The following is a 12500-nucleotide window of genomic DNA, read 5'->3' as shown; positions in this document are numbered from 1 at the left end:
GGTGATGATGATGGTGATGATGATGGTGATGATGATGGTGATGATGATGATGATAATGGTGATGATGATGATGATGATGATTATGATGATGATGATGGTGGTGATGATGATGATGATGGTGATGATGGTGATGATGATGATGATGATGATGATTATGATGGTGGTGATGATGATGATGATGGTGATGATGGTGATGGTGATGATGATGATGATGGTGATGATGGTGATGGTGATGATGATGGTGGTGATGATGATGATGATGGTGATGATGGTGATGGTGATGATGATGGTGGTGATGATGATGATGATGGTGATGATGGTGATGATGATGATGATGATGATGATTATGATGGTGGTGATGATGATGATGATGGTGATGATGGTGATGATGATGATGGTAATGATGATGTTTGTTGTTTCTGGCAGTGTTGTTTGTGGATTGCGGCCGGGCATCTCCTGTGCACTTCTCCTGCAGTCGGCCAGAGCTCTTCTGGGTGTCCGTGGAGGGTTTGGAGCTGCGTCTGGTCCTGCTGCGGCCGCTCGGCTCCTGGGCGTCTCCTCTGACCATTACTGCCCAGGACCAAGAGACCCTCCAGCACTGGGAGACCCGGGTCACACTGCTGCCCGCTGGAGCTCCAGATGCGGTACCACACATACACACACACACACACTGACTGTACACCAACACCATAATAACAGCAGCTTCAGTCTGTAGTCCACTGAGGGTTAAAGCACAGCTCTCTAACACAAAGCTGACCTGATGGACTTACACTGACATCTTGTGGCGTGGATGAAGCGTTGCGTGTTGGAGATGAATGCACTGTATCCCCTCTCAGAATGACTGATTTAATCTGAGGCTGCTTTCACACCTACACTTTTGTTTGGGAACGGGTCTCGTTTGCCCAGTTAGCGCGGTTCGTTTGGCATATGTGAACAGGGCAATCGCGCTCTGTTCCGCGGCAAAGTAATCACTCCGAGATCGCTTGAGTGAGGTGGTCTCGGCTCGATTGAAATGAACCCTGGAGCGGTTCGATTGCAGTGAGAAAGCGATCCGATCCGAGCGCGGTTATATCACAGTGTTATGAATATGTAATAGGCATACGGCTATATGAAGAGAGAATTCTGAGTAGGGCGGGAAGTTTCGCGAGTCTCCGGATGCCCGCAAACGAGTGATGATCTGCCGGTAATCTCGCGTCTCCCTCCCGGTCCTCAAATAGGCATCGTCGCGCACCCTTCTGACCCCTCCCCACCGCATCTCTCCTCAATCACGTCGCGCACCCTGTCAATCACCACCAAACCACCACCTCTCCTGACAGCTGAGCGGGACGCTGCAAAATAAACCCTGACACTCTGACCAATGTGAGCAGAGTTTACTCACACGTGACTTGTTTTAGCTCTTTTGGTCCGATTAGAAACTTTGCAGTGTGAAAGCGAACCGCTCCAAGAGCAAAGAGCAACACTGTAACAATTATAATCTCTGTTTCAGAACAACTGAATCCATTCACAGGTGTGAACACACCCTCAGAGAACCGAGAAATAAAGAACAAAGAATAACAACAATTAATTAAGGAAACATCAACAGACCGACATGATCTCCATTTATCCACTGACACTCCACAGTCTGTTGTTCCAGAGAGAAAAGAGCATTATTATGTCATTATTATGTATTATCATGTCTCCTTCTCTGTTTAATCTGCAGAATGGAGTCGTGTTCAGGGCCGGTGCAGCAGAAATCTGGTTTCCCTCGCGACAGATGGACGTGTCTGTCAGACGCATGAAGAGGGACTGGGTTATTCCTCCCATCAATGTTGCAGAAAACTCTAGAGGACCGTTCCCGATGAAACTGGTCAGGGTAAGGTTATGTATGATCCATGATGATGCTCATTTATTACCCTAACCCAGTCTAGACACTGGTCAAAGTGTACAGAAACTTTACAACCGTCAGCTAAGCGTCAGTTATTAGCACACTGTTGGGTTTGGGTTTAGTGAATCGAGCTCACACAAACTTACATTTCCCACAATGTCTAAAGCGGAGCATTGAAATAAAGGGTTCACAGATCCAGTTATGGAGAACTCCCCCTCTGCTCGTTCATTGTGCTGTATAATATATTCGGTATAACCCTGCAGAAGTGAAGAACCTGTGAAATACTGCAGCTGACGTCCCTGTGTTGGTGTGTTTGCTGTAGATCCGCTCAGATAATGACGAGCGTGTCAGTTTACGGTACAGTGTGACGGGCCCCGGGGCCGACCAGCCACCCGCTGGAGTGTTCTCCATCGACCCGGTCTCCGGCCAGCTGACTGTCCTCAAACCCCTGGACCGAGAGCATCTGCCCAGCTTCAACGTGAGTCCTTCAGCTCCTCCGTGATGATTCCTCTCTATAGCCAAAGATCTTGATCAGAGAAATAAACCCACTCCGGTGTATGAAATCAGCATCCGCCGTCTGGCATCACATCATCTCACGCCCACACACCTGTTGAATACATGACACCTGTGAAGTGTGGATTTATTCTAGTTTACTTTTGCATTTATTCACTTAGCAGCTGCTTTTATGACATGTGGATGACCAATGAGGATTAAATATCTCCAGAGCAGCGCTACAGAGCTGCCGCGACCCTGCATTAGTTTAGTGTTAGTTTGTCATGCAGGTGGTTTGTCCGGCCAGCTCACCTGTGTGAGGACAGCACCTTGAATTGTTTTTCACAATCTCCACAGTTTGTTGTTCAACACTTGTAAAGTTGTTTAGTCAGTGAGCAGGTAAAGTAATCCACAGGTGACTACAAACTGAAGCATCAGCAGGGTGAGGTGTGTGTGTGTGTGTGTGTGTGTGTGTGTGTGTGTGCATCCGGCTGCTGCATTAGTGATCTTCAGCGTGATGTCATGATGTCAGTATTGATGTGTTGTGTGTGTTCGGCACCAGCTGAGGGCTCACGCTGTGGACCTGAACGGCAATCAGGTGGAAAACCCCATCGACATCATGATCAACGTTATCGACATGAACGACAACCGGCCGGAGTTTATCCAGCAGATCTGGAACGGCAGCGTCGCGGAGGGCTCTAAACCAGGTCCAACAGCGCACACTAGCCCAGCGTTAGCATCAGACGCTGTATTAGAGTCAGTGTTATAAGAACACCTCCCCTGTGTCCACAGGCACGTCAGTGATGAAGGTGACCGCAGTGGATAAAGACGATCCCAGAACCCTGAACGGTCAGCTGCGCTACAAGATCGTGTCCCAGAAGCCCGAGAGCCCGAGCGCAAACATGTTCACCATTAACAACAGAACCGGCAGCGTCATCACTGTGGCCGCCGGGCTGGACAGAGAAGTACATCACCTGTGTGTGTGTGTGTGTGTGTGTGTGTGTGTGTGGTCCTGTGGGTTCTGATAACCCGGGTGTGATCCACACATCTGTTTGTTTTGTGTTTTGCAGAAAGTGCCACAGTACACGCTGATCATTCAAGCCACTGACATGGAAGGAAATCCCATGTATGGACTTTCCAACACCGGCACTGCGGTGATCAGCGTTACAGACATCAATGACAACCCTCCAGAGTTCACCTCCGCTACTGTAAGCTCACACACACTCTCCAGAGTTCACCTCTGCTACTGTAAACTCACACACACTCTCCAGAGTTCACCTCCGCTACTGTAAGCTCACACACACTCTCCAGAGTTCACCTCTGCTACTGTAAACTCACACACACTCTCCAGAGTTCACCTCCGCTACTGTAAGCTCACACACACTCCAGAGTTCACCTCCGCTACTGTAAGCCCACACACACTCCAGAGTTCACCTCCGCTACTGTAAACTCACACACACTCTCCAGAGTTCACCTCCGCTACTGTAAGCTCACACACACTCTCCAGAGTTCACCTCTGCTACTGTAAGCTCACACACACTCTCCAGAGTTCACCTCCGCTACTGTAAACTCACACACACTCTCCAGAGTTCACCTCTGCTACTGTAAGCTCACACACACTCTCCAGAGTTCACCTCTGCTACTGTAAGCTCACACACACTCTCCAGAGTTCACCTCCGCTACTGTAAACTCACACACACTCTCCAGAGTTCACCTCCGCTACTGTAAGCTCACACACACTCTCCAGAGTTCACCTCCGCTACTGTAAGCTCACACACACTCTCCAGAGTTCACCTCTGCTACTGTAAGCTCACACACACTCTCCAGAGTTCACCTCTGCTACTGTAAGCCCACACACACTCCAGAGTTCACCTCCGCTACTGTAAACTCACACACACTCTCCAGAGTTCACCTCTGCTACTGTAAGCTCACACACACTCTCCAGAGTTCACCTCTGCTACTGTAAGCTCACACACACTCTCCAGAGTTCACCTCCGCTACTGTAAGCTCACACACACTCTCCAGAGTTCACCTCTGCTACTGTAAGCCCACACACACTCCAGAGTTCACCTCCGCTACTGTAAACTCACACACACTCTCCAGAGTTCACCTCCGCTACTGTAAGCTCACACACACTCTCCAGAGTTCACCTCCGCTACTGTAAGCTCACACACACTCTCCAGAGTTCACCTCCGCTACTGTAAACTCACACACACTCTCCAGAGTTCACCTCCGCTACTGTAAGCTCACACACACTCTCCAGAGTTCACCTCCGCTACTGTAAACTCACACACACTCTATATGAGTAGAGTTGAACGTCTGCTTCTTCAGTCTTCAGCTGATCTTCATCATCTCTCACACTCTTCGTTTCACCTGACTCAGGTAGTCCCGTGTTTCAGCATTGTGATTCTCCTCTATGCTGTCTTCAGAATTGCTCTGTGTGTTGCGTGTGTGTGTGTGTGTGTGTGTGTGTGTGTGTGTGTGTGGTGGTGTGTATGACAGCGGTCCAGAGTCAGGAGTTTGTATTGGACAGGCAGGAATCTCCCCTGGATGAAGCAGAGTGAATATGTCTGACTGCGCCGCTGCTGCTCGTGTGTATAATGTCATCTCGTGGTTCTGTGTTCTGCCGTGTGCTTCTGCTGGGTTCTACAGTTCTTTGGAGAGGTGTTGGAGAACCAGGTGAATGTTGTAGTGGTGAACCTGACGGTGACGGACAGAGACCAGCGGGACACGGCAGCCTGGAGGAGCGTCTTCAAAATCACAGCCGGAGACCCAGTGGGACACTTCAGTGTGCCCACCAACCCGGAGACTAACACTGGCCTGCTGACCGTCGTCACGGTGGGAAACTCTCTCTCTCTTTCTCTTTATCTCTCTCTCTCTCTCTGTTTCTCTCTTCTCTCTCTCTCTCTCTCTCTCTCTCTCTCTCTCTCTCTCTCTCTCTCTCTCTCTCTCTCTCTCTCTCTCTCTCTCTCTCTCTCTCTCTCTCTCTCTCTCTCTCTCTCTCTCTCTCTCTGTCTCTCTCTCTCTCTCTGTCTCTCTCTCTCTCTGTCTCTCTCTCTCTCTCTCTCTCTCTCTCTCTCTGTCTCTCTCTCTCTCTCTCTCTCTCTCTCTCTCTCTCTCTGTCTCTCTCTCTCTCTCTCTCTCTCTCTCTCGCTCTCTCTCTCTCGCTCTCTCTCTCTCTCTCTCTCTCTCTCTCTCTCTCTCTCTCTCTCTCTCTCTCTCTCTCTCTCTCTCTCTCTCTCTCTCTCTCTCTCTCTCTCTCTCTCTCTCTCTCTCTCTCTCTCTCTCTCTCTCTCTCTCTCTCTCTCTCTCTCTGTCTCTCTCTCTCTCTCTCTCTCTCTCGGTGCATGCTGGGAGTGTACGGGTGCGTGCGAGGGTGAACACGGTGAGAGGGCGTCTGATTTTCTCTCCTTTTCTTTCTTTTTTCTCTTATTAAAGTGATAAACGAAAGTAAAGTGGATTGAAGACGTAAGTAAAAAGTTATTGTTTGTAGTTTTGGTGTGGCGGAGAAGAGAAGAGATGGCCTCCTCACCTGCGGAGGGCGCGGCGTCTCTATCTCTCCGCCACGGTGTCAGGTGTATGGCTGAACCTGGAGTGACCGTGGAGGATGTACTGTTGGCAGCCGGAGAGCAAATAGGATATGAAAATATCTGCTCTGCATCCCGCATGAATAAGGCAGTCGTTATTTTTGTGAAGGAAGAAAACTTGGTGAATCACTTGATAAGCACGGGTGTTGAGGTAAGTGGCGCTTATATCACTGTTTCACCGCTTGTCACGCCGACAACGCGTGTAACGATATCAAACGTGCCACCGTTCATAAAGAATGCTGAAATTGAACGAGCTCTTGCAAGTTATGGAAAGTTGGCTAGTCCAATTAGAATGATTTCTCTTGGATGCAAAAATGAGGCTTTAAAGCACGTGTTATCATTCAGACGGCAAGTTTTTATGTTCCTGAATGAACCAGAGCTGAACGTTTCATTTAGACTGTGGCATGAAGGGAAATCTTTTTTGCTGTACGCTAGCACTGGAAGTTTAAAGTGTTTTGAATGCGGAGATTTAGGACACAAAAAAGCCAAATGCCCTCATAAAGTGCAGGCTGATGAAAATATAGAACAGCATTCTGTTGACAGAGACCGTGATATTAACACAAATGTAGTGGAGGAACAACCCCGAGTTGTGAATGAAACGCATGATGGTGATGTTGCTGATAGTAACAGTAGTAGTGTTAGAACTGATGACGGGCCTGTGGTTTCCATAAACCAGAACAATACAGTCGAAGAAATAGCGAGACACGATGATGATGATGATGATGATGATGATGATGACGAGATTGTGGCAGAAAGTAGTGGAGCAGGTGTAGAGACAATGACTGAAGAAAAAGAAATTGAGCAACAACTTGAAAATTCACAAGGTCTTGAAATGAATAATGACAATGAGACTATGGATGATGATGCTTGTTCAGATATTTCAGATTTTGGTCCCCAGGTTATGGGAGAATTGTATACATTACAGGAAATAAATGATTTTCTAGATGAAACTTTTGGAAAAGTGATTGAGGTTGAGGATTTTTTCCCAGATGTGGATAAATTTATTGCTTCGGTTGTGTTGCTTCAGAAAACAGTAAGCCTTGATGAGTTGAGTAAGCAGAAGAGATTTCGGTTGAGAAAGCATTTAACAAAACTGCGCAAAGGAAAACCTCGTAAATTAAAGAAGTAAAAAATGTATAGGCTGCACAGGGTGTCTATCTTTTTTTGGTTTCTGGCTCTGTTTCTGTCCTGTCTTTTTTTTCATTTATTTATGGAGCAATTGAGGGTAGGCTCCTTAAATATTAATGGGGGTAGAGATAGGAAAAAGTTGGCAGTGATTTCAGAATTTCTAGAATTAAAAAAGATTAATGTTGCCTTTTTACAGGAAACACATTCTGATTGTGATAACGAAATAGAATGGGATATGTGGTGGGGTGGAAAACTTTTTTTGAGTCATGGATCAAATAATAGTGCAGGAGTTGCAATATTAATTTCCAAAAATTTAAATGCTAATATATTATTAGTAAAAGAAATTGAAAAAGGTAGGATCTTGTATACAAAAATAGAAATTGAAGGCTTTTTGTTTGGTTTTATTAATGTTTATGCCCCAAATAATGGGTCGGAAAGGGTGAGTTTTTTTATGAAATTAAATGAGTTTTTAAAAGGAGTAGAAGAAGGTGTTTGTATTGTTTTAGGTGGAGATTGGAACTGTACAACAGATTTTACTGTTGATAGAAATGGTGAAGAACCTCATAATCAATCTAGTATAGTTTTATCCAGAATAATGAAGAAAAATGGGTTAGTAGACATATGGAGATTAAGAAATAAAGAGGAAAGACAGTATACATGGGTTAAAGTGACAGATAATATGGTACATGGTGCAAGATTGGATCGTTTTTATGTGGGACAAATATGGAACAACAGGGTTATAAAGGCTTTTATTTCCCCTACTGCTTTTTCGGATCATCATATGATTGTTTTAGAACTTAATATGACAAAAACGTCAAGATGTGCATATTATTGGCATTTTAATACAAAATTACTACAAGATGTTTTGTTTTGTGAGAGATTTATATTATTTTGGAATGAATGGAAAATGAAAAAGGATTCTTTTGAAAGCCTTAGTCAATGGTGGGAGGTGGGCAAAGCACAGATAAGAGTTTTTTGCCAGAACTATACTTTAAACTCTTCCTTACAAATTAAGACAACAATACAAAGACTGGAAAAAGACATTGTGCAGCTTGAAAAAGAACTTATGGATAATCCTGGAAATGTGCAGAAAGACTTTTTGAAAAAGAAAAAAGCAGAACTTGGATCTTTCTTGTACGAACGGGCAAAAGGAGCAATGATAAGAGCAAAATTTTGTTCCATTAAAGACATGGATGCTCCCAGTTCTTACTTTTTCAACTTAGAAAAAAAAAGTGCTCAACAGAAACAGATACATCATCTGCGCCGGGAAAATGGGACTATTACTTCTGATACATTGGAAATACGAAAGATGGCTGTTGATTTTTATAGAACATTATATAGTAAGGAACCATGTGACATTAAAAGTGCGGAAGAACTACTCGAGAACTTGCCAAGATTACCAGATGAACAAAAAAAGTTGTTGGACAGAGATATTACTTTCAAAGAACTAACTGAGGCAATGCAGCAATTGTCTAATGGACGGTCTCCGGGAATAGATGGACTGCCGGTTGAATTTTATCGACAATTTTGGAATGAAATCGGAATGGATTTATATGAAGTATTTTTAAGCTGTTTTAAAGAAAAGTTGCTTCCTTTGAGTTGTCGACGTGCAGTTCTCTCATTGTTACCAAAAAAAGGGGATTTATGTTTATTGAAAAACTGGAGACCTGTGTCATTATTATGTTTGGACTACAAAATTTTGTCAAAATGTCTAGCAAATAGAATTATGCATTGTTTACAATTCCTGATTGAGAATGATCAAACATATTGTGTCCCAGATAGGTCAATTATTGACAACATTTTTATGTTACGAGATGTAGTTGATTTTAGTCATCTTACAAGTAAGGATCTTGGTGTTTTATCATTAGATCAAGAAAAAGCTTTCGATAGAGTGGACCATGGCTATCTTTTTAATGTTTTAAAAAACTTTGGGTTTGGTGAAGAATTTTTATCATATATAAAACTGTTGTATTCAAATGTATTTATAATGGTTAAGGCTGGTGGGGCTTTGAGTGCACAAGTACCTATTGGAAGAGGAATCAGACAAGGCTGCCCATTGTCTGGACAGCTATATAGTCTAATGATTGAACCTCTTTTACTCAAACTTAGGAAAGATTTAAATGGTGTTGTATATAAAAATGGAGGTGAAATTGTAAAACAGGTCTTATCTGCTTATGCAGACGATATCACAGTATTTATCACCGGGCAGGAAGACATTAGAAGTTTAAATAAGAATATTAGAACTTATGAAAAAGCATCTTCAGCCAAAGTAAATTGGGAGAAAAGTGAGGGGTATATTATGGGTCAGTGGAATGAGGTGGGATATCCAAAGTTACCAGGGGGTTTGAAATGGGGTAAGGATGGGATTAAAGTTTTAGGAGTTTTTATTGGTAGTGATAAATATCGAATGAAGAATTGGGAGGGTATGCTGGATAAGGTATCTGCCCGATTGTCTAAATGGGAACCGCTATTACCACAGTTGTCATACAGGGGGAGAGTTTTAGTTGCCAATAATCTGGTAGCCTCTACACTGTGGCACAGATGTATAGTTTTGGATCCACCGGAAGATATTATATGTGAAATACAAAGGAAGCTGGTCAATTTTTTTTGGAGTGGTGAACACTGGGTCCGGGCATCAGTCATTTTTTTACCAGTGTGCGAGGGAGGTCATGGACTAGTGGATGTTAAATCTCGCATTCAAGCTTTTAGGCTACAAGCAGTAAAAAGATTTCTTTATCACAAAGAGTTGTTATGGACACCCACAACATGTGCCATTTTACAAAGGGCAGGTGGACTTGGATTAGATAAACACCTGTTTTTAATGAGATTGGAAGATATGGATTTGTCTGCAATTTCAAGTTTTTATCAGAAGATGTTTTGTGTGTGGCGTAATGTTTTAAAGGTGGAAAGAGACAAAGACAATTTCATACACTGGGCTCCTGAAGAACCTTTGTTTTTTAATAGCATGATTCAAACTAGACTTTTATCCTCAGTAAGTGTACAAGTTTGTATGCTAAAGAAGGGGATTGTGAAGCTGGGACACCTAATGAATAATAAGACATGGAAATCTGTGGAAACCATTATGGAAGTGACTGGTTTAAAATCAAAAAGACTTGCGGGACAATTTTTAACAGAAATTACTGCGGCATTACAAAACTTTTATGGAAAAATCATGACAAGTGAAAAGTTATCAGACTGGAGTGACACTAAAGATTTTCCAAGGATTGGTATTTCTTTGCAAATTTGTGATGAGAATCAAGAAGAAACCACGGACTCAATATTAAATTTGGAGACTCCTCAACTCCATAATCTAGATAATACTTCAAAAAAAGCACTATACTATGCAACAGTGAAAGTAGTACACCAAAAGTCACTAAGGAGACAAAAAGTTTCAAAATGGAGAGGATTGTTGGGTCCAGATTTCCTTGTAAGAGACAGGTGGAGGACCTTGTATAAACTCCCTGTAGAAAAACGAACTGCTGATCTACAGTGGAGGATTATTCATGGAGCCATAGCTACGAACAGACATGTGGCACACCTAAATCCAGCAGTGGGTGGGCAGTGTTGGTTTTGTGACGAGGGAGAAGATTTAGAGCACTTGTTTTTAAAATGTAAAAGACTAGGTAATTTGTTTGAATTACTTAGAATATGGTTTCAGAGGTTTGAAGAAGATTTCTCAGATAAACTATTTATAGGTGGATTGAAATATAGGTTTATAAAAAGAAGGAAAGTATGTTTATTGAATTATTTATTAGGTACAGCAAAATTAGCAATATGGAAAACTAGGAAAAATAAAGGTATGGGTTTGATGGCAACTGATCCTGAAGTTATGTTTCTGTATTTGGTGACAGCGAGAATAAAAATTGAATTTGCGTATTACAACTTAACAAATAATGTAGCTGGGTTCCATGAATGCTGGTGTATTAATGAGGCTCTATGTGTTGTACATGATGATCTCTTGGTGTTAAATTTTTAAATTTTGTATGTTTTTGAATATATCTGAGATGTTTTTTTAATTGGCAATGTAAGCAATTGATAAATTAAAGTATTATTCAACCTCTCTCTCTCTCTCTCTCGCTCTCTCTCTCTCTCTCTCTCTCTCCCTCTCTCTCTCTCTCTCTCTCTCTCTCTCTCTCTCTCTCTCTCTCTCTCTCTCTCTCTCTCTCTCTCTCTCTCTCTCTCTCTCTCTCTCTCTCTCTCTCTCTCTCTCTCTTCTCTCTGTCTCTCTCTCTCTCTCTCTCTCTCTCTCTCTCTCTCTCTCTCTCTCTCTCTCTCTCTCTCTCTCTCTCTCTCTCTCTCTCTCTCTCTCTCTCTCTCTCTCTCTCTCTCTCTCTGTCTCTCTCTCTCTCTCTCTCTCTCTCTCTCTCTCTCTCTCTCTCTCTCTCTCTCTCTCTCTCTCTCTCTCTCTCTCTCTCTCTCTCTCTCTCTCTCTCTCTCTCTCTCTCTCTCTCTCTCTCTCGCTCTCTCTCTCTCTCTCTCTCTCTCTCTCTCTCTCTCTCTCTCTCTCTCTCTCTCTCTCTCTCTCTCTCTCTCTCTCTCTCTCTCTCTCTCTCTCTCTCTCTCTCTCTCTCTCTCTCTCTCTCTCTCTCTCTCTCTCTCTCTCTCTCTCTCTCTCTCTCTCTCTCTCTCTCTCTCTCTCTCTCTCTCTCTCTCTCTCTCTCTCTCTCTCTCCTCTCTCTCTCTCTCTCTCTCTCTCTCTCTCTCTCTCTCTCTCTCTCTCTCTCTCTCTCTCTCTCTCTCTCTCTCTCTCTCTCTCTCTCTCTCTCTCTCTCTCTCTCTCTCTCTCTCTCTCTCTCTCTCTCTCTCTCTCTCTCTCTCTCTCTCTCTCTCTCTCTCTCTCTCCCTCTCTCTCTCTCTGTCTCTCTCTCTCTCTCTCTCTCTCTCTCTCTCGCTCTCTCTCTCTCTCTCTCTCTCTCTCTCTCTCTCTCTCTCTCTCTCTCTCTCTCTCTCTCTCTCTCTCTCGCTCTCTCTCTCTCTCGCTCTCTCTCTCTCTCTCTCTCTCTCTCTCTCTCTCTCTCTCTCTCTCTCTCTCTCTCTCTCTCTCTCTCTCTCTCTCTCTCTCTCTCTCTCTCTCTCTCTCTCTCTCTCTCTCTCTCTCTCTCTCTCTCTCTCTCTCTCTCTCTCTCTCTCTCTCTCTCTCTCTCTCTCTCTCTCTCTCTCTCTCTCTCTCTCTCTCTCTCTCTCTCTCTCTCTCTCTCTCTCTCTCTCTCTCTCTCTCTCTCTCTCTCTCTCTCTCTCTCTCTCTCGCTCTCTCTCTCTCTCTCTCTCCCTCTCTCCCTCTCTCTCTCTCTCTCTCTCTCTCTCTCTCTCTCTCTCTCTCTCTCTCTCTCTCTCTCTCTCTCTCTCTCTCTCTCTCTCTCTCTCTCTCTCTCTCTCTCTCTCTCTCTCTCTCTCTCTCTCTCTCTCTCTCTCTCTCTCTCTCTCTCTCT

The 12500-nt window shown here is 43.9% G+C and overlaps 1 protein-coding gene and 1 long non-coding RNA gene across 13 annotated transcripts in view; both read left to right on the top strand.

Annotated features, from left to right (window-relative positions):
• Positions 1-12500, top strand: part of zmp:0000000625 — a 26406-nt gene that overhangs the window by 7739 nt on the left and 6167 nt on the right. For 10 of the 12 annotated variants that reach the window (XM_087240231.1, XM_087240230.1, XM_087240232.1 and 7 more), the window contains 7 exons: positions 427-644; positions 1700-1852; positions 2187-2342; positions 2919-3063; positions 3149-3321; positions 3427-3564; positions 5009-5194. In XM_087240231.1, coding sequence (XP_087096357.1) covers positions 427-644; positions 1700-1852; positions 2187-2342; positions 2919-3063; positions 3149-3321; positions 3427-3564; positions 5009-5194 — 1169 coding nt within the window. Of the gene's footprint in view, positions 1-426; positions 645-1699; positions 1853-2186; positions 2343-2918; positions 3064-3148; positions 3322-3426; positions 3565-4858; positions 5195-12500 lie in introns of all 12 variants that reach the window. The other 2 variants (XR_015478034.1, XR_015478035.1) reach the window with 1 other exon arrangement.
• LOC147846165 (uncharacterized) lies at positions 5699-5882 on the top strand. The gene is made up of 2 exons (XR_015478082.1): positions 5699-5741; positions 5850-5882. It is a non-coding gene; the product is annotated as an uncharacterized LOC147846165 (long non-coding RNA).

This window comes from Danio rerio, chromosome 2 (genome assembly GCF_052040795.2).
Source record: "Danio rerio strain M-AB ecotype USA chromosome 2, GRCz13ab, whole genome shotgun sequence".
Lineage (NCBI taxonomy): Eukaryota > Metazoa > Chordata > Actinopteri > Cypriniformes > Danionidae > Danio > Danio rerio.
The sequence above is the reverse complement of the archived record's forward strand: the minus strand, read 5'-3'. Positions and strand labels throughout refer to the sequence as shown.